This window comes from Perca fluviatilis, chromosome 20 (assembly GCF_010015445.1).
Source record: "Perca fluviatilis chromosome 20, GENO_Pfluv_1.0, whole genome shotgun sequence".
Taxonomy (NCBI): domain Eukaryota; kingdom Metazoa; phylum Chordata; class Actinopteri; order Perciformes; family Percidae; genus Perca; species Perca fluviatilis.
Genome location: NC_053131.1, coordinates 18,233,618 through 18,259,444, shown reverse-complemented (window position 1 = coordinate 18,259,444; position 25,827 = coordinate 18,233,618). Strand labels below are relative to the sequence as shown.

The window sequence follows — 25,827 nt, the reverse complement described above, 5'->3', positions numbered from 1 at the left end:
GCATAGTAATTCCTCTCCATGGGAAGATAAGTCTCTCTCAAGAGCAGTTACACCGTTCACTATGCCTGCTGATTAGACACAAGCCCCCAAAATAATTCATCAGAAAACTGCAAAAAATAATTTATCAAAAGTGCTTCTCACAAAACCCGCTCAGGACCTTTGCTTCTTAATAATTAAACTCCGCAATTAGGCATCTAACCATGCACTCAGTGTGAGGCTCCATGCAATATTCATAACCATACATAATTATGCAATATATTCACTGAAATAAGAGGCCATATATTCACAGTGGGGCTGTCAAGAGGAAAGACATTTTTATTTGGTTTAACACGGTTTCATCTTATACATGAGCAGCTGGCTTCTGGAGACAGAAGAGAAAGAGGACGTCTGGTCCTTAGCAGTCTGACACTGTATGCTGTGGCTCTGGCTCATAGAGGAAAGAAAAGGAGAGAGAAGGAGAAAGGGGGAGAGTGAGTGAGAGAGATATAAGCACTGAGTGATGATGCTCTCACCATGAGAACCACCAATATCAAAGTCTATCTGCTGGACACAACAAAGAATTACCTTAGTAGTATCATACATTGACCACAGTCAACACAAGATGCAGAAAAGAAAGAAAAGGCATTAAATTAAAATGGAGTCGAGACAGGGCGCTGTCTCGGGATGTATTGTATGATAAATTATACATAATGCTCATCCCAGCATGGTGAAGAACTATAGAAAGAAAATAGAGCTGAAGCCCTTGATGGTGCCTGTAGCAAATAAGCAGCAGCAGTCTACAGTGGACACACTGTGGACAAGGTTGGCTTTCATCTTGAGATGCTGTTGAAAGCTACGGGCTACGCACAGAACAAACTGGCAATCAAAGCTAATGTATAACCGGGCAGTGGTGCACTTCACAGAGCCTGTCGTGTCGAGTGCAGCGGAGATCACACACAGACGCCTCTCTCACTTCACAATGGCTGATTTTCAACACACGGTCTTTGAGAAGTTATTATTTTTCACAATGTAAATAAAAAAAGAAGAAACTTGTTGCGGGTGGGAGCTGCTGTCTTTTGAAGGCCTTTCATGGCATACGGAATATGATGAATGAGAAGAAAAGCATACATTTACTGCACTTAACAAAGGCTCTCATTCTCCCTCAGCAAAGACATCCACAAGGATACCATTTGCTCTACAAGGATGGGTGAATGAAGCAGAGGATAAATATGTATTCTGTATCATAAGATGTATTGTAGTGGACTAACGTCCATATAGATTACTTGAGTCGCAAATATCATGAAGCTCTTTGTGGAGGGATTTCACAAGCATTTTAATATCCACACCAATCATCTGTAATGCTCACAACAAGTTATACTAATAACACAGAATATGCTGTATATGGTTAATATGAACACTGCTGTGCTCTATGTGGAGCTCTACTACCCTCTGCATTGCATTGTTTGTACAGTACATACCTCTTGAATGAATGTCATGTGGATCAGAGCAATGAATGTTCAGGTTTCATTTTTTCTGCAAAATAGACAATATAAAAACAAAATTGTGTATATATAAAAAATTCAGGAGTCAAACCAGCCTCTCAAGACTTCTTACACATAGTACCAAACAAAACCAGTCTGTTTTTCTGTCCCTGTCGTATGCTGCAATGACCTTTTAGGATATGACACAATTTTACTGTCGGTATAATACAGATGTGATTAACATAAATAAGACTTAAAGTCAAATAGGCGTAAAGGTCGTCACTCAGGACTAGTCCCGGGTCCGCAAGGTGATTTACAACAACTTAATTTGACTGTGTGGAGTAATTTATCTGTGACAGAGCAAGCCATGCAACTCTCTGCATGTCTTGCGCACATATAGGCGACAATATGCCATGACTACACACATCTCATATCTACCCAATCAGTCAAGATGCTTTACAACTTCTGTCAGAGGCCCTAACAGTTCTCGTAAATTACAAGGCCATTGTACATGGTGCCAATAACTTTTGAAGGAGAATCTCAGCCAAACTGAACCCAGTAGTATCTCTCACTTTTATATGTGGAAGTCAAGATGGAATACCCCTGGTAGAGTACATATGAAGGAGCGAGGGGAAGTACTTTGATGGTGGATTTGCTTTTAGAAAAATGCCTCCTATTTTCACTCTGCTGACAAATTCCTCTCAAGGATAAAAACTGGCCCAGATATTGACATTTTGATGCAAAGCAGGTGGCGGGCAGGCTTGATTCTGTTAGAGATCACTTGCATTTCCTTTCACATCCCACTTCTCTCCACTATGGCTCGTGGGTCTCCTGTTAAGCCTTGCATCTGTGTCATCTGCAGATCCACTGCGACAGCTAGGGAATGTGCGACATGAATGATGCAGAACCATTCATAAACAGCAACAACAATATAATGTCATAGGGACAGAAAAACGAGTATGTGGGTCTGCAAGCAATAAAGGGTTGTGATTTATTTCAAATGCCCCCTGCAGTGTCCATTGATATTCTGCAGGGAAATCCGATCCAGTACTAGACTACTAGACTAGGTATACGGATGCATCACAACCTCTAGTGCTGGCAATATGAGGATAATTGAAAGAGAATACATGTGCATACGTAATAATCATGCACATGAGTATAAGGAAAAACACTTGCTGTAAAGTGCTGTCTGTTAGGTAACTCTTTGCGTGTGTGCCTGTACATGTATTTGTCTGCTTTTATGATAGCACGGATGACACGTGAGCGAGGTAGGGAGCCTGGTGTTAGTGCCGGATGCTGTGATTTTCCTGGTGTAACACTGACAGGGTGAACCTCAGATTGAAGGGCAGAGAGTGATAACCACGCGCAGGGAGACACAATCCCATTTCCATTTAGTCACCTTTGGAATTTTCACATGGAACAATTGAGGATGCCTCACTACCAAAGCCTATGTTTTGTAGGCAATTACAGTGAAATTGCCTGAACCAGCTGAAAGGCATAGTCGCCCAACAAAGGAGAATCTCAAGTTCACATTATTTCTTTAGACACTGTTTTCTCTCCCCCCGCCCCCCCCATAATCAAATGTGTAAAGCACTTATTTTGTGTTTTGTCAGATGTGTTCTTCTCTAGATCAATCACATAAAAGTCAGACCATGCAATTCTACTTGAAATAATAAGTCATAGAGGGTGGAAAACATGGATTTTCATAGTAACAAGGTACATATCCCTCTCATTCTGTCTGAGTGGTTCCAAATTACAAACAACACGGGAAATATAAGAGTAGTGAATAATCCCAGGCTCTCAGCATGGCACACATTGATGTGCAGGTGCCTTTAATACTAGAATAAGTCATCTGAGATTGGGGAGGCGAAAAAAACCCACTCAACCAGATGGTCTCCATAAAGCATGGCGTAAACCTCTCCCAGATGTTGAGAGGTGGTTGCGGATCCAGTGACATGCAATGTGAGGGAGGAACTGGTAATGCAGAGTGTATTAGTGGTCTCTTTATGGGTGCATTAGGTGCTGCGGAGGGGAACGCAGGGAGCGCGGCCGCTGCCGCCAGTGAGCTACTACCAGGCTTTATGCTTTGATGAACCTACCCTTGAAAATCCGGGAGACCCGTGACCGTATTCTGCAAAGCCTGGAAGACGCCTCCCTCTCTTTAGCCTCCTGGAAAACATAAATCAGTTTCTCATATCATCATCTAGTCATATTCAATGCATATGCAGCTCTAATCGGTAAATCTGTCAGCTTTCTCCCCTTTCAGTGATATATCAGATTCGTAATACTCTCCCACATATGCAGTAAATCTCTGACAGAGCCTATGTTTCTTAAAATTCAAAGACAAGGCTGCATGGAGCAGAGAACTTCACTTGAAAACAGATACAGAAAGTGGAGTAGCAGCTCAGTTTAGGATGTCTCTCTACTGAAGGCTTCAATGCATTCTAGCGTCATCTCTCTCCTTACCACTAAACAGTGGCCCAGACAGGAAACCAGAATAAATTTCCCCAGTTCATTGTCCTCGCTGAGGACTAGCAGAACATCTCAGTCTGATTAATGGCTGTACACTGTCTAATGAACAGTAATTGAATGGTATAATGCAGTAGGTCCTTAAAAGCCCAGAGGAGTCGTCTTCCTCTGCCTAGCTCTCTGGAAATGCAAGGCGGTGACATTGTCTAGAGTTGATTATAGTTGACCTTGTATGGAGAGAATAAGGCCTTTGAAATGGCTAACCTAAGCTATGGGGAATAGGAGCATGGAAAAACAGCTGAAAGACAAATGAAATGGACTTACATTGGAAAAGGAAAGGAATGGATCAATGCAGCGCTCAATAATGATTCGATTTTTTATCACAAAATTCTTAAGAAGAGGAAGACAATTGATCAAACATCCCTAGTCGTATTGGCATTTCTAACAATATTAATTAAGAAAAAATGCTTAGCTCACTGGTTGATAAATCAGCCAATATTGTTATATCAAAACAAATGGTAGTTGTAAACACAATACCGCACCAGTGAGTACAAATCTACCCTTGTCCACATTTCCTCAAAGTGTATGACATCTACAACATAGACAGAGTCCCCCCTCATGAAATCAATCAACTCCTTAACAGAGTGCACTCTAAAGGAAAACACAACCTTCAGAAAGCCTAACAAAAGTCAGTCAAGTGATTATAAGAAAAGCTTTGATAAATGTGCATCGGGCTCCAGCCCGCCATCCTTCGCTCTCTTCCACTGAGATAGCCTGCCTTCACTCCCAGCGGACATCTCCACTTGGCAGAGATGCTGAATCTCGTTATTCTTTATTTGGCCTGGACCACACAGGTCAATATCCCACGCACACAACTGCCTCCCCGGTGTACTGTCTGTAAATGTATTCACTATTTAAATTCAATGCAATAAATCATTTAAAGCTTGGGCTGAAAATGTAATCATGTAATTGAATTTGGTCATCAATATCTACTATATACATGCACATATACGGAGTACACAGGGCATTTCGCGAGCACATATGAGCGCTGGAGTGGAAGGAAATCTGTCCGAACTCAGCTCAAAGTATGAGTCATAGCAGTGCAGTTATCCCTCATTATTATTCACAACCCTCTAAATGATGAGGTTGCCGACAATAAGACAGCGGCAGTCTGTTTGGCCTCAAAGAGAAAAGAGTAGAGCATGCATCAGTGATGGTTAGACTTTAAGTTCGTGAGTTTCACCTGCAGCATCATTATTTCTGGTCTGAGGACAACTTTTATGAATATACTAGAATATTGGAATACTGGAACACATGAACATAAAACAAAAAGGTAAATTAGGTGTTCTTTTAAATTCTTATGATGTCTACTGAATTGTCTATGTCACAAATATTAGTTGGACTTTATGTGGTTGACATTGGACAACAGCATGACAGACAGCATGTGGCTACAAATCGGGAAATCAATTTGCCAGTCTCCGGCCGACTCTGCTAGCCAGCTAGCCAACTGGCTGGTCAAGTTTTCAAATGTAAACATCAGAATATACATCAAGAAAAAGGTGGAGAAGACGAGCTCAAGCTAGTAAGACCATCTCTGCGGCCACACATGCCTATGAGTCGCTCATCAGGAAATCAAATCACCGGCCGGTCAACGTTTTCAAATGTAAAGGAGGAAAAGGTGAAGATTGCGATCAGCTACGGTATACGTTTCACTGGAATTGTACCTTGTACGATTTCATGTGACCAATAAAAATGGATGGATGGATGGATGGATGGATGGATGGATGGATTGATTGATAGATATATAGATATGTAACCTTCCATAGTTTATGGTTATATGACTTCCTTTAACTTGCGTGACACAATTTGGACAATTCTAGTGTTAATTGGATTTAATGCTTAAGATGTGTTCTGGCATATGCTTTCAATTGGAGAGCTTGCAACAAAAATCCTACCATATCCTTATGTCAGTCTGTTAGCTGACAAATCAAAAACTGCTTGGCGAAATGAATATTGCAAAAAAGTAGCTGCGTCTGTACATGGGATTATTATTATTATTTTCTTATTTATCTAATGGTCTTTCCCTGCAATCCATAGCCAATCTGAATCAGCAACATTCCTGTATGACTTAAAGTGATAAGTAATGAATTAAACTATTGATGAGGTCTTTAGCCAGGGTCATAACTGGCCCCCAGAAGTCAATAATTACCCCGATAAGAATATCTTTATTGCAAAAGTGCATACAGCAGCAAAAACATCACCACACCAAAACATTCCCCTATGGTGTAATTGCCACTGCTTGAAATTATAGTTTTCATTAAAACAAAATGTTCAAGGTTATTGATTGCTTAAATAAGACTCAATACCTTCTCATTTCAAAGCCGAATGAAATTGCTTGGAATAGTAATATCACCCAACTATTGTGTGCATTCATCACAGTTACATTGCTTCATATTGCTGTCCCTTGAGGATTATTAGAGCAAAATAAGTAGATTTAAATGAGTGTAATTTCTAGAAACAACAGATCCATGCAAAAACATCTGTATAAACAGCTCAGCCCTACTTCATCACTGTGAACGCACACAATCACCAGAGTAGAGGGCAGACATCAAATACAACCACATACAGGGTCTGTGGCTATAGTTAAGCTAAATACACTCTATAATACTACATAAAGTGTTTAAACCTGTGCCCCGAGTACCAGTACTGTGACCTGTGCCTGTGTTTCCTTGCCTTGAAGAAAGGCTGCGCTGGTAAATGCACATTTCACGATACACAGAGAGAACCATGGAAACAGAGAAATAGGTTACACACAAATTAGACAAAAGTGTAGCTGCTGGAAGCAGGTCTACGTAGTCTATATGGACGACACTTTCATTTGTGGGATTGTTCAGGTGCCGCTGGAAATTCCGCTGGATGTCTATCATTTTGGGTCGGATGTCCGTCACCTTCCGCTTTCTTTGTGTTGGCATTCTAAACTCCGATTTCTGAGGACTATGGTTAACTGCTCCTCAGATCTCTGCAGGGTAAATCAAGACAGCTAGCTAGACTATCTGTCCAATTGTTTTCTGTTGCACGACAAAAAAAGAAACTTTTGAACGTACACACGTTCCACCAAAAACAAGTTCCTGCCCGAGGCTATTTTGCAGAGGCACCGTCATTGTGTCCCCAAGACGATTGCGATTGGTTTAAACAAATGCCAATAAACCAGAGCACATTTTTCTCCAATCCCGGAATGTTGTGTGGACTAGCCAGACCCTCCTTCGCAGCGCTGTGGAGGAAGGTCTGGCAATGCGAGACTAGGTCTACGTGGCGCTCTCGCAGTTATGGACATGGTGATCATCATAATTGCTGGTTAAACCATTTTTATGTGAGTGAATCCAAGAGCAAATGAAAAAAATCGGACACAATAATGAAGTAAAAACTAAATGTGAAATAGAAATTACATAAAACTCATAAGGGTACTTACATCCTTCCTGGAACCTGCAGACAAAGACCTCTGCAAACGCAAGTTGTCTGAATCATGGAGGGAGGCCTTGCGGGGACTCACAGAACAACTCCCATTCTCATACTCCTCGTCAACTATCTTGGCTTCAACCTGCATGGAGGGAGAAAACAAGATCCCCCTTGGCTTACACGGCACTGCACTATTGATTTTGCTAAATATTTATATATTTCGCAACTTGTTCTACTGAGCGCCCATGAGTCTTATTCTGAGCAGAAAATGTTATGCTGTACTAGAAGTGTATTCTTAATTCTTTTTTAAACTGAAAAATATGGAAAAATATGGAAAAAAAGGAAAATGGGGAGAGGATACTATAGCGACAGAGACTTTTCCATCTAACCCAACTAAGCCTGTTGTGATGTACTAAGCCTGTACTTCTGCTTGTCTTCATTGACAACAAGTTCTACAATTTTGATGAGTACAATTAGTAGCAAATATTTTAAGCTTTTAAATGGACTCTGCACATGGCCAGGTGGCCTTTGTTTATTTATGTTGATAATAGTGTTTTTAGACTGGAATAAGTTCTTACTTCCTGTCAGATAAATAAGACCAAGATGTTCCATGATTGTATGCTAAAGACCTCTTCAGGTTGCAGTGCTATACCTGATCAATAGGCAGGTCCACCTTCACCTGGCGGTCTTCCTGCACCTCCGCTGCTCCTGCCATCTCACTTCTTTTGTTTTGTGCATTGAACACACTGCCCTCTGAGAAAAGTGATTAATCACAATTACCTCATCGGCTAGCAGTCACCGTCTCATTCTTCTGCACACTCATTCTCTCCCTCTCTATACCCCTCCATCCCTCACTGCCCTCTCCCTTTGCCTCTCCTGCTCAACTTCACAAGAGATCAATGTTGCCGTCAGGCCAATTATTTATTTAGAGTGGTCCCACAAACAAAAAGGGCCACAGAAAGCCTCAGCTGCCCTGCCACAAATATGGCCAGCCAGTGTGAACTTTCAGTCCAGGGTTATTATAACTTTATTTACAGACTCAAGGTCCGGATATAAAAGTACACATAACATATTACAGGAAGGGTACACACAAACATAAAAACATACAGACATACTGTACACCACATATTACATAAAGGGAACATACAAAACATACATACATATACAGACACAAAGATGGTTATGGACAATACTTAAAACATATGACGATGCGTGTTCCAGTGTTTCCAGAGTTTGGAAGTATATCTGGTATCACTAAGTGGAGGGTTAGTTAAGGGAGTTAAAATTGTATTCTTTGACTCTGTTAATCGGCACCTGAATTTGTACATAAAATTCCTCAGCACAGCATGGAAGGTGGGAACATTACTCGTCACAAACAAATGACTCTGTGGCTGCTGGACAGGGTGGGATGTAAATAATTAAAACACACAATTGAGCTTGAATCTACTTCAATAGCCTTAAGTAATTTCATTTAAATAATAAATAACAAAGCATGGTAGATTAATCAGTGACAAGGACAGGAACATTGTATAGAAAAATATACAGGTGGTTAATAGCTCAAGGAGGCAATTATTCATTATATACTTTGTGTTTTTCAGTCAGGCATTTCACTTTTGTATTTCTTTCTAGAAACACTCCAGTTAGGAAAAGGCAAAATGATGGTAGAAATCTGGTGCCAAAAGCTCTGATCCTGTACCACATGATGCTTGGAGAGCTATTGCCTGTATAAAAGGGTTCTAAGAGGTGATTTAAAGAAGACTTACAAGAATACATCTGGTTAACTCTTGGGCCTTAGTATGTGTTGTGGGAGGAAACCATTACTATGGCTGTGCTCAAGTGTTCAAAAATGAAAATGTGGAAAGGGAACTGCACTACTTGTGCCTCTCTACAAACAACAAAATAATCATGAGCACAACAGGAGAAAGTCAAATAGTCACTTCCATTTAATAATGTCAGCAATCATTGTTGCAACATATAAAAGGACGGCAGGTTTCAAATCGTGACAATTAGCCCATCTATTCTACCATGTCATGTTATCTGTGGTACGGTACAGGTAGGGCTGAAACGATTCCTTGAATAACTCGAATAATTCAATTACAAAAAATCCTCGATGCAAAATGACTTGCCTCGAAGCTTCGTTAAATCAATGTTACCAACATTGTATGCTGACGGATGGTGTTTCCACACGGATCATTATTACTGTCGCACACCAGACGCTGCTCAGTCTGCTGCTGGCGACACATGCTAGAGTGTAAATAGCGAGGGGCTAAGAGAAGAGACAGGCTGAAGAAAACAAGATAACGTATCCAAACTTTGGAATCAGTTCAAAAGTAATTCAAACGAAAACTCTGTACAGTGTGTCTACTGCAAAATCAAACTAGCTTACCACAATAATAGCACAACGTCAATGCGATCTACTAGCATAAGTGTAACAGAGCTGTTTAGCATTGTAATCAAATATATAAATGAAAATAGGTTTAGTATAACTAATATATACATATAGGCTAGGGATGCACCAAAATGAAAATTCTTGGCCAAAACCGAAAACCGAAAAAGAGGAAACCAAGACCGAAAACCGAAACACCGAAATAAATTATGCCAATTATTAGTACCATTGCATTTATGGCTATGACTGTGTACTAACTTTACTAAAATCAAGGCATTGCAATTGTATAAATTAATATTAAAGTTTAATAAAAAAAATATCTAGCAGAAATATGGCTACAATCTGATTGTCACATACAGTATATAGTAGCCTAAGAACAGAACCTATTGTTATTATTATTATTATTTGAGGCACTTTCTTGCAGGATTTCACTGAACATATCAGACAACGAGGGTGCATGCCCCTCATCTGGTGCAGAGAGACAAGTCTTTTTTTCTGCGCTCTGATCTCCTCCTGCGCTGGGCGCTGCTCCGTCTACGTCTCCACGCCAGTTCTCCGCATCCATCGCGGCCTGGATCATTTCTCGTGCGCCCTGCTTTATTTCCGCATCCAAGTAATGGTCTTTATAACGCGGATCAAGTACAGTCGCGATGAAGTGCAGAGGATCCGAATAGATCTCACTGAAACTTGTGCTGACAGACTCTAAGAGCGTACTTTTCATTGTTTTCACTCCGTGGTCCGTCTCAACCTCTTTGCTTAGGAGACGCTTTGCAGGTGGAACGGATCGGGTACTGACACACGTGCAGGTCGCGGTTTCTGTTTGCGTCATCACAACATTTCGGGCGTATTGTTTCGGTGATAAAAGTATTTCGGCCGAAAATTTTCGGTGGCCAAATATTCGGTGCATCCCTAATATAGGCCTATATACAGATCAGTCTCAGGTTGAAACTGAAAGTTAAGTTGCACAACTTAATGTAATGTTTATGTATGTTTAATGTAGGCCTATGCCTTAGTTTGAGGTTGATATAACTTGAAAAAATGTTTTCTTTAAAAAAAACAATGTAATATGGCACTTGAATGCACTTAATATGTTTAGTTTTTTGAGATATGATATTGTAAGCAATGTAGGCAATAAAAATGTTGCTTTTTCCGAAAATTTAACCTAATTATTGTCAATTATTGCTCTTCGATAAAACAAAAGTATTTCTTATCCGATTACTCGATTAATCGATGGAATAATCGGTAGAATACTCGATTACTAAAATAATCAACAGCTGCAGCCCTAGGTACAGGTTTAGTTTTTCAAGTTGAGTCACTGTATTACTTTACTTTTATACAGCGCAATGTTAAAACCCATCAATCCAAAAGGAGCATTTTATCACTTTATGATCTTTCGTCAGCGTTATTTGTATTTTATTATTATTATAACCATTTTGATCAGGAAAAAAATTACAGCATTTTATTTTCCCCCCACATAGTTAACAAGGCTTTCTGGATACATGTTCAACAAAATGACCTGATTGAATTCATCTATGATTTAAGCCCCCTTGACGGTGTTTGAAGTCTTGTTCTGTTTAATATTCACAGAAAAGACTAGTGTTTCTTTCAAAGAGCAGGGTGCTGGGTTCTGTTTGGACTTAAAAGAACAGGTTGAGAATCCAAAGAAAGCTCGCTCACCTGCCAAATGTTAGTTGTTGTTTTTTATATTCCCAACACACACAAAACGAATATCTCCTTACGCACGCACGCACACACACACACACACACACACACACACACACACACACACACACACACACACACACACACACACACACACACACAAAAAAAAAAAAAAAAAAAAAAAAAACACTGTTGCTCAAATGGAGCCATACACATGTACCCTTGCACATGCACACACATACTGTAGCCAAACACATGCATATACACATACATTTGTCTTCAGAAGCCAAACGTATTCTTCATTCAAGGAGGTGTTGGAGGGAAAAAAAACACTATGAGAACAGGGGGGCTGGAGAGAGAGAGATATTTCAATAGAGTTGCTCTGCTTACCCCCTGTCGAGAAGAGAACTGGGTTTCTGGACACCTGCCTCTGTTGTTTGGTTCTCTCCGGTTTGGCTTGTTTCTTCATCTGCCCCCTGGCTGTGTGCTCAAGGTCCTCTCTAAAGCCTGTGTGAGCAAACTACATGAAGAGACAAAAGAGAGGAGAAAACAGGGGCACAGATTAAAGCGGATTTCCTCACATTTCTTTGTGATTCATCACTGACTTTTTGCGGTTGTTTCGTAAAGAGGAAGAAAAAAGGACAAAACACATCGCGGCAAAACTTGTTTCTCCTCTCTTTAACGCTTTTTTTACATTTTCCATTGACCTCAATTTTTCATGAGCTTTGTAGCTCCCCCGTGACTCCTACTGTATTGAATTCATCTGGTTCCAATACATCCCGTGCACAACCTATCAATCACTAGGGACCGTGGCAAACTAATCATTTATTGATGAAATGGGGCAGCCATGAATTTCTAACTGCATTTGTCTTATTTATCAAGCCAGATCAAACAATGAAAATCCAAACAAGCTTAAAGGGAAAGGGAGGGAGTTGTAGGGAATAACTTATTCTTCAGCAGTAGACAGCGGAAGGTTATTGATGGAGAGGGGAGGGAAAAAAAAAAAAAAGAGGCTTGGGACTTCGTTGCATGGTGGGAGAGTGAAGGAGCGAGAAAGTAAGAGAGAGAGAAAAAGAGAGACAGCATTGGGGAGAGTTCAGAGTGATGTTCAGACAGCAGGGTACACATCTGAATTAATGCTTCCACAAAAGGCAATTTTCTCCTCACAGGCTCCTCATCCCCTCTGTAGGTAGCAAGGTGAGGTATGTCTCCCTTACAGAGACACAGAGTGCAGGATAGAGCAGACTTAATGTTTCTTTTCAGCTACAGTGCTCTTTACTGCAGCTGCCTGGCTGGATCCCTGGGCTGGCTTGGGGGATAGTGTAGTGATCTCAGGCTTCCACCAGAATACACTTCTGGCAATAGTGTTTGCAAGCTCACTAACATGGCCTCTGGGGTATTATAACAGTGTTGTTTCTGCACTTGTTTGCTTTCTCTAATGCAGAAGCAAAGTCTGTTGATATTCTTTTGAATTTCTACAGCTGTTGGTGTGCCGAGGGAGAAAAATAAAACAAAAAAAGAACAGTGAAGTTAGCCTGGTACTGTATATTCAGCAGAGAGTTGAAAGAGAGTTCACCCTCTATCGCTGCAGTGTCCACATAACCGCACGAGATCAAAGACAGAAGAGCAGTGGCACTACTGTCGCAGCGGTAAGCTGTTAATTCAGTTTCGCAAACTCAATTCGCCTGTGAGTGATGTGAAACAACTTCACCATAAAGTTCAAAATCAAAATACATCTGGCCAATGAAAAATTGAACAACTTGTTTTCCCATGTTTACAGCCTGGTGGTGGGATGCAAATAGATCTTATTTAAATCAACAAAGTTAAATCAAGACTGTCTCACTCGGGGAGGGGAAAGCAGAGGACGAGGGGCGCCGCAGAGCCAGGAGAGTACAGCACAAGTAGCAGCACAACTGGAAACACAGCAGTGGAAAAGCTGAGGTCATCTCGCCTCTCGTTCTGCATTACATATATACAGTACCATGTCCTGTGGGAGCAGACAACTGTGTGTATCAGGAGGCCCCAGAGAGAGAGACCAACAGAGAGAGAGTGCTAGAGTTAGTGTGAAGGGGGCTCAGGGGGACCGAGCAGAAAATAATCCGTGGCCCTCTCAAGCGGCAGAGAACAGGAGTCAACAGGAGGACACTGTGATATGATAGCCAGGGGAAAACGGGGGTACCAACCAATTGGACCGACCAGCCTCAAGCCATACTGGCTGTGATATCAGAAGGAGCCACTCCCAGGGCCAGGTCCTTAGCGAGCAGACACGCTGGCAGCAGTGAGGGGGTATAGTTTTTCCACAGGGCATTGCTACTTCCCCTCACCAATGACATCATTCAGAAACAGCGGAGATGGAGAGCAGCAGCATTTCATCGCTGCTGTCAGGGAGTTCAGCTATTAAAAAAGGTTAAGTCAGCCTTTCTGGGCCGTTTTCAGAGGATGCTCCGTGTGAAGTACATGTGAAGCACAATTGCACCATTCGTTATTATCCCAGTAATATGAAAGTACCTTGCTTTGATGCACGTCATTATTCTCTTTTTCTAGTTGCATTCCTCTTTCCCCAATTAATCTTCTCTTTATGCGACGTCTACCTCAAAAGTTTCTACCTCATCATGTCAGTGAACACCTAACTCAGCATATGTGCTTGCTCCCGATGGGAACACGGTGTGCTGGAGAGTTTCAATATCACACTCTGCAGAGCCGTCAGTTTAGACTTCAGTGGTTGCTCCAGACCAGATGTCCCATTCAGCGGTCCAGAAACGCTCCGCCGCCGATGCAGACAGGACAGGACAGACACAGTTTCCCATACAGCGAGGTTGCAAGAGCAAGGTTACATTTTACACAGCCTCAGTGGGCAGGTTTAAAGGATCTTTTTACAGGCATTTCAAACCAGACTGCTGTTGTTTTGTGAGGTCAAACTGAAATTAATGACGGACATGACCCTATAAATGTATGTGTAATCAGTAGGCTAAACAGCCAACAGATCAGGACAGAGTGGGCAATTTTTGTCACATGTATCTTTCCCCTCCGAAAGGTCCTTATTAACTGGTCAAATCATGTTTACAAATTCATGAGGTTCAGATGTGAAGGCAAAGGGAGTAAAATGCAGCAGCATCATGTCCATTGAATAACTTATACTACAATGAGCTGGTGGATGCAAAACACAGCCATAGCTCTGTCTCTGTCTCCACCTCATGGTGCTGTGTGAAATGGCAAAGGCTATGGTCTTAGCAGTGTTGATTCAGATTTTCCTACTAAGGACTAGGTGGTACGGTTCGGTTCGTATCACGGTTTTAGGGTCACGGTTTTTGGTTCTGTACGGTTCTTGTTATTTTTTCTTTTAATCTTTAACACTCCAGAAATATACTTCAGCATAGGATATATAGCTTAATTATCCACAATGTAGAATACATTGTTAAATAATTATATTGTTATATCATGTAATTATGTACAAACTGAATTTGACTTGACTTTAAGCACATTATTGGGACCATCTCTGAGGAAAGCTAGGTGAGATTTTGATACAGCAAGAGGGAAGACATTGATGATTTCAACAAGCTTTTCATTTATTTGGCAAAAAAGGAGAATGTGTATTGCCATCTACAAGAACTTATGTGCCTTTTTAGCACATGAAGATTGAAATATTACAGAATATCAATTGAAATAACTTGCATTTATTAAACGGTCAACTTCAGAGTAGCTCTTACAAAAATTGTATCCTTTAAAAGAAAAAGAGAGGAACTCTTAAAGCTCTGTCTTTTGAATAAGTCAGAATACGTTAAACATAAAAACAGTCCTGGGCTGGGACACATTCATACGGTTTGATAAAGTACTTATTGGACTTTAACTTATCACTGCACTTACAATAACAAGCGTAGCTGTCAGGTCCTCCTGTACGTCTCATCTCCGTTTTTTCCTGCATCCACCGTGTGTGTTTGTGTGTGTGTATGCATTAGTCGCGGGGAGAACTGAGCAGCCCTGTCCGCTGCAGAGACCCGACAGGATTGAAACTGCAGCCACTTCAGCGACTTTAGAGTGAAAAAAACGTTACAGCGTACATTGATGTTAAAATGTATACAGGTTGGCAGGACGGTCTGAAATGTTTTGCAAGGTCTTTCGCTGTACGTTTTGTTGGTAACTTGTCCAAACCTCTTCTTTCGCGCGAAAGGGAAACACACTGTCTGAGGTCACATACGGGCACGAGGCAACATTGCGCACGCGTCGAACCGTGCGGCACACACACGATCCGAACCGAGACGAGACAAGCGGACCGAACGGTTCAGATGTTTTTTCATGAACCGTACCACCCCTACTAAGAACTGAACCTCAGTTCGGCAAAGTTTGATAACAGTGAGGTTTCCATATATTGTTTTATGATTGGATAGATTTGAATAGGATGAAAAAAATCATACAATATTCTTCACATATTCTAATATATTACTGATAAATATTCATTGTATTTCTGAATATAATGGTAGACACCCACAGATACAGCTAGAGATAAGGCATGGTGCATTTTTCTCTATCTGAAAAAAAATTGGCATCTGCCACAGCATTGTCATCTTTCATGGTTAGAAAAATCAGATGTCAGACACGAATCTCACAGGGGGGCCCCCCATATCCACCTCAACTTGCTGAGTGGGCATGTTCTCATCTTCACCATGTGATTTGGTGTTCATCTCGGGCCCACAGCAGCGCAATCCTCATATGGATTCAAAGCACTTCACTGTCTACTTAATCACAATACAAATTGTCCCGGTTCTGGTTTGAATAAGAGATTTTTTCAGTAAAGTCCCCCTGGTGCATATGATCTGTCTATGAGGCTCACTGCACTTGATCAAGTGGGCCAGCCTTTCTCTGTGGGGATTACCCATCAAAGTGGAAAGCAAAGGTAACTCAATGCCTCTTGCAGACAGTGATTGATGATAGCGCTGTTTCATAACGAATTGCACCCCCCACAACAAGTCTCACACGTGGGAAATGTTAATTGAAATGCTGTGTGTGCAAAGATACGCTTTTCAACTGTGATACTACAAAGGTGTTACAGCTATAAACAAGAGGGAATTTAGGGGGGAAAAATATAACAATTGAGCAAGTTGCAAGAAAATGAACAACCAGATGGCAAACTACACCCAACTCTGAAGCAATAGTACTCACCACATCCTTTGGATGTCTTGTCTTTCTAATAGCAGGCAGGATGTTTTGGCTGCAGGGGGACAAAGGGAAACCAAAATTGACGAACATTTTATCCTTCCTTTTCACATCAAAATAGGGATACAGTGTTTCTTTAAAATATGTAGATAACTTATTTAATTGACCAAAAATCATTGGTGTCATACTGTTTGATCACGTTGGTTTCCTTGATTAAATCCCTGCAGGGGTCGTAGTGATCATATGGGAGAGCTTTAAACTTTTCAGCACCAACCGCGACATAGTACTGATTGTTCTCCAGTTCAGAGGGGCCGCAGACAGGACGTCCATCTAATGTGCAAAGCCTGGAAACTCAAATAAAGAAATACCACAAATTGGAGCAATGTTTTGGGATTGTTTTTAACTATGGTTATAAATAACTGTGTTTTGGATACTAAAACAGACAGAGGTCTCAAATATTGTTTGAGTGGTTAAACTTCATGTTTAAAAATCAAAAGCAGTGTTTGCCTCACAAGTGGTTTTGGATGAACACATGTGAGTACATCACAACCAGACATGGTCCCAATCATTAATTAATTAGAAAAATCATTCCGCTCTGCTAAATATTGCTGATTTAAAACTGATTGGAAAGCCTCCAGTAATCAGATTTCCACAATCTACTGTTTATTAGAGAAGCTGATACTCTGCAGACAGGCAGGATTCAGTATTGTGACTGAACTGTTAACTTCAAAAACATAAAAATATGTATTCTTTAGAGTCGGGTCCTATTTTCTTAATACAGAAAAACAACAGGTTGTACCTTTGCTTGCCCTCAATAGTACATGACTAAATAAAAACTGTAAGGGCTCATAACGCACTGATGTTGGACATCACCTGAACACAGCACCAGTGCGAAGACGCACTTTCTCTGTCACCATGGCTAAAACATTTTCCCAGCTTCTAAGAGTATACTTTGGGATCCGTATTCGAGCTGGAGCAACCAAGGCATCTCCGTTGGTAAAGACACTATGAAACACAACAAAAAAAGAAGACACAAAGAAATAAACATTTAATTGCTGAAAAGGAAGGAGAAATATTTCTTTACTGCATAACACAGCAAAGAACATTCTCCATTTTACATTCAGGGTAACTTTGTATCCAGCTTAAAATCAATACTCACTTTATAGTGCAAGATTCGTCTGTAGTTATCTTCCAGCGAGCAGAAACTACTATTCTGCTGTGAACAACAGGTCGGATCTGAAAATGTCAAAACTAGGGTTCAGAAAATGAATATGGCCCAGTGGTGAATAAAGTGTCTGACTCAAACTTGATGATTTATGTGTAAACAGGACTCTTGACTATAATCAGTTTGGTTCCGGTTATCATTCAGACCACTGTAAGGTATCAGGGTTAGGCTCCAGCAGAAAGCTCCATATCGTATTATGGTCACACAACATATATCCCCTGACAATAAAGGTTAGACTAAGCTTAGTCATTTTCAGTATAACTGATCAAAGACAGACACCAAAAGTGGGCTTACCTGCTCTTTTTTCTTTTTCTGTGGCTTCTTTGTTGTTATCTCACAATAGCTGGAAGGCATTAAATAATAAATAATGTAAATGACTCAAACCCAGGCTTCAGGTGCTAACGTTACATGTGAAATCTATAAAAGATAGATTAAGGACATCTCTAGACCTGACAATGCCAATCAAAAGTTTTACAGCTGCTCTGAACTTTATGCCAACTAGCTAGACTGTACTGGTCAAGACAGCAAATAAAACCGCAACAGTAAAGGGTAAACTAAAATGTAGTCTTTATTTAAGATTTGTTTGTGTAAATGTAGGCTAACGTTAACTAGTCTAACCCTAAAGCACTTAGATTAATGATATGGATACATAGTTTACGGACTATGGAATAGCCCATAGCCTACCAACCCAGCCAATCCTCAGCCAACAAAAGAAGCAAGCTTTACATAACATGGCCGAAAGTAATGCACATTATCAGGGCCGATGATGGAGCTCGTCCTTGGTTACAGTGACATACTGTCCTGTGACCTTCCTGCTACAGTATAACCAACACATATAGCTAGTTACACACACCGATACACACCTAAAGCATGGTACCTACTCCAGCTTTTTGAACTTCTCATTTCCGGCTGCAACATATACACTCCCATGCTTCAAGTCGTCCAAATGCTGAACTTTGTGGCCTTCTCTGGGAGTGTACAGCCTTCTCACGGCGCCAAAAGGAGCCTCAATCCCTCTGGTCAAAAAGGTCAAAAAACTATCAAAGGTTGACAAATACCGCGGATTCACAACTATTTTTCTTCCGGAAAAGAAAGCGTCTCCGTTCTTGTAGACAATTATTGTTCTGGTCGGCGGCAGTTCACCTCTCCTTGCTGTGCCCGGCATACTTTAGCTAGCTAGCCAACAGAGGCAGTTTAACAATAATGGCACTTGGTGTCAAACGTAAATGTGTCAAAGGCAGGCGTGTTGAGCCTCCGGAGACGTAACTGGAGATAGCATCTGATATGGAAACCAATTCTTCCACATGAGCACCAAGAAACCTATACACCGCCTGTGCTGTTTGCTGGTTTCTTCCTTTTGTATGCAGCTAACGTTGATTTAGCTCGATGTTTGATTCCAAAACTTAAATGTTTCCAAGGCAACCACATCTAGCTTAAATTTATTCATTTGAGTCACGTTATGTAATTGCATTAGGTTATCCTACTTTAAAATAACACTTAACAGTATATAAAATGTCCAACAAGCTAACATTATTATTATTATTAATTCTTATTAGGTTTTTGGGGAAATTTGGCCCAGAGTCCTTCTTTCTCCACTGGATCACTGGACTTCCATTAGTCCTTCATGATCTGGGGTGTGTTTTGTAGTGCAAGAACCTTATCATTTTATTAAAGTTGCAATAAATAATTTTGACCACTGTGGACAGAAAAGACAATACGAATTTGCAGTAACTCTTGATATATCACCTTATGAAGCAAACAACTGCCTACATCTGACATAAGTAACTGAGGGACATCCTGTTTGAGTTCAGTATTGGCTCACTTTTACACCTGGGTTTGGTCCACCAACTCCATTATATCTTCTTAGAACTTAAACTTCACCCATTGTTTTATTTGTCTCCAAACAACTTTGTGCTGTGTATGTTCAGGAGGCCCTTCACTGACGTGGATGTTGATGAAAGTCATTGATACACCCATATTGACTGACCAAGCTTATTCAGTTGGCATACCTTTCACCCCTTTACCACTCCACCTTTCTTTGCACATTTACCAAAAGACTAATGGGTGAGTTGTTGACAGTGCTCCTGAAGCTTGTTCCTCCTACTCTTCTTCTCCTTCTTCCTCCTCCTGTCTTCACTGGAAGACATGTTAAACTTTATTCCATGTATTACAGGCACAAGCTTAAACATCACTACTGCTGTACGGACATGATATTTCCATGGTGGATATAGCAGTGGTTACAACATCAGATGCAGGGTGTGTTTCTTTTCTTATGTTCGTGCACTGTAGCCATATCTCCCATTTGCAGGCCGTTTTTTTCACCACAGATTGTCTGCCAGTCCACTGTTTAGACCGAGCTGTCCAAATTGTTTACCACAAAGGTAACCAGCGATTGCACCAGCAATGGCACCTAATTGGTTTATGCCAGACAACTTCTGGTCAATTAAATGCATAATTCATCTAAGCATTAATTATTCATTTCTTATGGGACTGGTGCTGTGCTTTATTAGAAGAACTGAATCATGCATATTCAAATTCCTCTTCTTAGAGGGACTCAATAGGATATCATCTCAGCTGGGATGCCCGTCCTAAAGAACAATAGCAGCCAGGGCTGTAAGACAACTTCTATTAATCACACAACTAAACCATATAGGATTTTCAAATATGAAAATGCCATATTAACCTAAGGTATGTAATGTCTTGTTTTTGTCATTCAGCAAACATTGTGCTGTCATATTGTTACCAAGTGTAATTAATTTTTATTATTATTTTAAACTCTGTTGTGTTTAGAGAATACATTATTTTTAAATAATATAAATGTCACAGCAAAACTGTGAGTGGTAATTTAACTCAGTATAATATGTTTGGTCTACATCATCAGATTTTATTCATTGCGTAAAATGGATTTCAGCATTTTTACCAAATAAATATTCATATAGAAAAATCTCCAATAATTAGTCCAAATTAATATCTCTTAACAAACATAAGTTTTATTTTTAGCGTCAATAACTACGGTATGTGTAGACATGTTTTAAACAGGAGCATAGGCTGTCACAAAATATACTTAACAGCAGGAAATGAACGTGTAAATAACACAATTAATGATGGCTGAAGTTTTTTGCTGCTTCAGTTTCAGGGTCCTGTTGTTGTTCATAGTGGCCCACTGTCATGCTGCTATGGCTTACTGGGACACATAAATAGAGCTAAATCATGGTTAAGGTTACTAACTTGACATCCCTGTGTGAGAAATTGTTACAAAGCAGTACAGTTTTTATCCACTGGGTGGAGGCTGTTACACTGCTAGATTTGTTTAATCTGCTGCAATACATAAATGTAGTCAGCTCAGGGGTAGAGACACTTTCTTTTTAAATTATCAGTGAATTTTTATTTCACAACCACCACATAACTTATGATATGATAATGAATATAGAATGCATATTGTATTACATTTTTATGATTAAATGCATGCAACTGGAAACAAAATATTTCTATAATTTCATATTGTATGCACAAACAACTTATTACATACATTTGCTTATTTGTCTTTTTTGGTTGATAGTCATGTTGCAAATATTGCTCGTTGGCTAGTTTGCATAACATAAACACTATACATTGCCTGGCATGCTGTATGAAACACTAATGAATCCCAGAGTAGGAGGTTAAGGGTGTACTTAAAATGAGTAAAATTCATACAAAAGAACAAAAACTCTGGATGTTTTGTGAATGAAGAAAATAAATAGCTGTCATGCTTATAAGGAAAAGTAAAAAGAAAGTAGAAAACTGTAAACTAGTTTGCACAACTTGCATGTCATTTTGTCACCCTATTTACAGAGAGAAGTAGCACACACACAGTGAGTACATTGAACTTTTGTTCCATTATATTTATCCATTCTTTAAGCAGTCCTTTTAACACAGACTGAACTCAGACACTGTCCTTCTCAAATTCACAAACAAAATACATGGTAGGATGGCACGCCACATCAGTCCACTCCCCAGAGGCCACCATCTCAGCACAGTCCTCATCGTCATAGGCGTTGTTGGGCTCTCCCTTTCTCCATTTGCTGAAAGTGGTCATGGCAGAGAGATCCACGTAGGTGAAAACACCCTCGCGGTCCAGGTCATGAATGCCGATGTAGACTCTGTTTAGGCCTGCTTCGGTTATGTACCCTGCAATGGCTGAGTTGGCTCCCTCATCCTTGGGCATGGCCAGGTGCCCTCCCCTCGTCTGACAGTAGACCTCAGCGTCGGAGTAGCGCTTCTCCTCCTTCACCAACAGATAGACCTTACTGTCTGTCTCTTTTATGCCAGCAACAGCTGCAGGGGAGGGCAGTGCTGAAAAATGAGCACTAGTATTTCTATAAATTTCACATTGACATGTCCAGCATTTGCAGTTCTATGAGGATAACGTGAAGCAAAAGCATGGACACGAGAACTGATAGTGATGAAAATTAAAATGTTTTTTAGGTCCCATATTATGCTCATTTTCATGTTCATACTTGTATTTTGGGTTTCTACTAGAACATGTTTACATGCTTTAATGTAAAAAAACAAACAAAAAACATTATTTTTCTCATACGGTCTGTCTGAACGCTCCGTTTTAGCGCCTGTCTCTTTAAGGGGGGCCCCACCCAAAAAAGCCTGCTCTGTCATTGCAGAGGAATGACTGTAACGGCACTGTAGCGGCACTTTTTACCCATAGTTTACTTGTGACATCACAACAGTACCGAAGTCCTGATGGCTCGTTTACAGTGTCCGTTTCTGAATATGGGCTGTGTGCATTTCTCTGATTAAGCATTTTGATACTTCCACAGTATTTATATAGCACCTCAACCTTCTTTATAATCAAAAAGACATGGAAATTTCACTTTTTACGATATGGGACCTTTAAAGAATGCTAAGATCATACCATTTTTAATGAATTTCAGTTCAGATGAGAGCTGTGCCACAAGAATGTCCATTTCTCCAATCATCTTTCTCATTGGTGTGCACTCACATGGAACACCTGATAAGGCAAAAATGTGTGGGATTACCACACGGTCGTCCTAATTAGTTCTCCCATTTCACCAAATGTGTCCGTCTAATCCAGCAATAACTGTTTGACAAATTGAATAACATGGTATAATATCTCACCTGGATCTCCATTAGGGCCCGCTGGACCTGGATCCCCCATGTCTCCCTTTACCCCTGAGATATGAAATGTAATTATTCATAAAAACCTAATTCATTCCTAAACAACTGCATGTGAATTCTTGATGCATTCAGAAATGTACATTTCTGCATTTTCTGATTACCTTTCATTCCACTCGGGCCCACTTTTCCATAACGTCCCATTATGCCTTTCTGACCTTTAACCCCAGTTTGACCTGAAAAGATTATGTATGACAGGAATATTTTATTACTATGCAATCTATTTAAAACGCCATATGTCTTGCATTTCTGCAGCTACCAAAATGAGAATTAAAAGAACTGGAATTCTTAAACCACTAATCACTAGGTACATTAATTAAAATTCAGAGTTTGTGTAATCTCTTTAAAAAAGTATGTGAACACCCTCCACTCCTCATTAAGGTCTTCAGTAAACACTTGTCCACAGCAGCGGATTACGCAAATCATTTCTCCTCCAACCTCTCACCCAAATGTAAACACTTGGCCATCTCTGGATGGCCTGGTAGTGATGTAACAGCACATTATCAGCCCAAGCAATGTGATCTTTACCCCAGTTTCAGCTTAGTGGCAGTGTTGAAAAAAATGAGGATGTGATCATGCGCAAGTTTGGGTGCATGGTTAATACTTTCCCATGCATTGAGAAGCAAATATATTCTATACCAATCTCTCCAGGAGGGCCAACTCTTCCTGGTCTCCCTGGTGCTCCTTTTTGTCCTTTCTCTCCTGGTTCTCCTTTTGCAGAAGAAAAAATAATAACAACAAAATATGAAGACAGATTCTATGTTTTGGTTTTATATGTATCTAAAGTATGTAGAATGGCATGCCTTTGAGTCCAGGGACAAGGATCTGAACAGTGCAGGACTCCTCTGCCAAGTGCTGTCCATACGATGTCTGTAGTGTCAGTAAACTCAGCACAGACATTAGTATTATGGACAGTAACAGCTTCTCTCCTATCATCCTTTACATGGGCTGGTTGGTGGGCTATACTGAAGAAACAAGAGGCATTAAGAAAAGACAAATCGTTTTACAAACCATCCGGTTTGCAGGCTACTGAATTCCTAAGAGAACTCCCCCTACTGTCATAAGTTAACATCCTATTTTAACACTTTTAATACATCACTATACCTATAATGACCTCTGCAAAACACATGATTTCTTTATCCTGAGAAATATTTGTGCAAATAAAAACACCACACATTTGAAGCCATAGATACAAGTTTAAGAGAGAGAGAAAATCATTGTTTTAAACCAATCCATGCACATCTTTTAGCTGAATTAATGCTTGATAGAAATATACATCCAGAATCACAGTTGCCTAAACCACATACATATTCAGCTTTTTTGTTATAAACTTAGGAACGTCTATATCAGAAATTAATATAACCCTGAGAAAAAAACTGGTTTCAAAATCTGGATGGCCTACCTGCAGAGGTGTTTCCAGACTGAAGTAGAGAAGTATAGCCAGCTTGCAAAGACTTGCTGTAGCTTTGAACACTGGTGGTCCTACAGAAACATTTCATGTTCCTCCACAGGCACCACAGAATGTGTGTGATAGGATATTCGTAAACAGTTCACAGATAAAGTCCAAAGCAGCTGGGGCCCCACAGATAATTGGCTGGGAAAGTAGTCGAGTGATTGACAGCGGAGGGGCCTGATAAATACTTAAAACTTAAAACTATCAGATATTTAGAAAAGCATATTTTGTCAAGTGCCTTGGATGTCTACCATGTCATGTATTTTTTAAAAGTACAAAGTAACAATGTTTTTTTATAATATGCCACATAAATTGAATCTATGTTGTTCTAATAACCTTTTCCTGCAAGCTTTGTGTAATCCTGTGTCCAGGAGTCAATCCAAGTTAAGCATTTGGGATTTTACATGAATATGATACTTTGCTTGTATAGCATTTCTGCCACTATTGTTTTCCCAGAGTGTGCTGGTTCCTTGCGATGATCAATTCTCCAGTGCGTCCCCTCTCTTACTCTTCCCTGCCTTCCTGTAAGAAAGTTAATAGGTTTGGGATTTGGCTTCAGATCTGCTTGTCGTGGCCACCGGAGGGAGTCATTGTCCATGCAAGTACAGCAGTGGCCCTCCACAGGCTTGGATATGAATGTGCCATTAGTCATTCTTTTTTTCTTTGCAGTCAGTTAGAATTACAGTAACCATAATGACAAAAAATATATATCTTTTCAGACTTTAAATCCCATTACAATGTTTGCCTGTGTGTATTAGTCTTGACCAGAGTGGAAAATAATGAATAAATAAAAAAACACTAGTGGATGGTGAATAGTTGTTGTTTGTCGATTAGGATATACTGTGTCCCAAAATAAAATGTGTCACAATTTCAAATGGTCTAGTGGTGATTATCTTTGTCGTGCATTATTTAGGATGTCATACAAATACGAACTTGGACTTTTAACTTGCGAACAAAATAGTCATGTTAGTGTTTACGTGATGTCATCTAGTGTCAGTAATCAGATATGGTCCAATGCAGGAGTATCAGATATCCTAATTAGATTTACAAACCCAGTGGCGGCTTTCAATGATGGATTGGATGTCTCCTTCAAAAATCCGCCCAAAAGTTTTAGATTACCTGCCTCTGAAATATTCACGACTCTCAAGTCAACATTTGCTGTCTGGCAGCCACTGAAGTAGTTGGGTGTCCTCTAACTCCACTTTTATGATCAAACAAAAAATACAGTGTATTCTATGACAATGAGCAGTACAATTAAAATATTCCTTACATTACCAAGCACACAGAGACATTGTTGGTTAAATTTAGTTTTTACTCTATCTCACTAGATTTAAAAAAGTGGGTGTTGCAACAAAGTCCCCTGCACACTGGTAAAGGG

General features: G+C 40.2%; 2 protein-coding genes across 6 annotated transcripts; both read right to left on the bottom strand.

Moving 5' to 3' along the window:
- Nucleotides 1-292: 292 nt before the first annotated feature.
- LOC120548786 (doublecortin domain-containing protein 2) lies at nucleotides 293-19,169 on the bottom strand. 4 transcript variants are annotated; one of them, XM_039785263.1, is made up of 12 exons: nucleotides 18,691-19,169; nucleotides 18,104-18,152; nucleotides 17,744-17,820; nucleotides 17,458-17,589; nucleotides 16,752-16,928; nucleotides 16,591-16,639; nucleotides 11,824-11,953; nucleotides 8,038-8,138; nucleotides 7,399-7,527; nucleotides 3,560-3,629; nucleotides 1,458-1,512; nucleotides 293-427 (listed from the first exon to the last, which is right to left on the bottom strand). In XM_039785263.1, exons 1-11 carry the CDS (start codon nucleotides 18,972-18,974, stop codon nucleotides 1,481-1,483), a joined length of 1,230 nt encoding a protein of 409 aa, XP_039641197.1. In that variant the 5' UTR covers nucleotides 18,975-19,169; the 3' UTR covers nucleotides 293-427; nucleotides 1,458-1,480. The 4 variants fall into 4 exon arrangements, with proteins under 4 accessions (XP_039641197.1, XP_039641195.1, XP_039641198.1 ...); XM_039785261.1 differs by having other exon boundaries at nucleotides 293-423; XM_039785264.1 differs by having other exon boundaries at nucleotides 293-423; nucleotides 16,773-16,928.
- A 1,657-nt stretch (nucleotides 19,170-20,826) lies between these two features.
- On the bottom strand, nucleotides 20,827-24,523 carry colec11 (collectin sub-family member 11). Of its 2 annotated transcripts, none has more exons than XM_039785293.1 (7): nucleotides 24,399-24,523; nucleotides 23,800-23,961; nucleotides 23,636-23,707; nucleotides 23,101-23,172; nucleotides 22,940-22,993; nucleotides 22,716-22,811; nucleotides 20,827-22,141 (listed from the first exon to the last, which is right to left on the bottom strand). In XM_039785293.1, the coding sequence occupies exons 2-7, from the start codon at nucleotides 23,930-23,932 to the stop codon at nucleotides 21,732-21,734; spliced, it is 837 nt and encodes a 278-aa protein (XP_039641227.1). In that variant the 5' UTR covers nucleotides 23,933-23,961; nucleotides 24,399-24,523; the 3' UTR covers nucleotides 20,827-21,731. The 2 variants fall into 2 exon arrangements, with proteins under 2 accessions (XP_039641227.1, XP_039641228.1); XM_039785294.1 differs by having other exon boundaries at nucleotides 20,827-22,123.
- Between the last annotated feature and the right edge of the window lie 1,304 nt (nucleotides 24,524-25,827).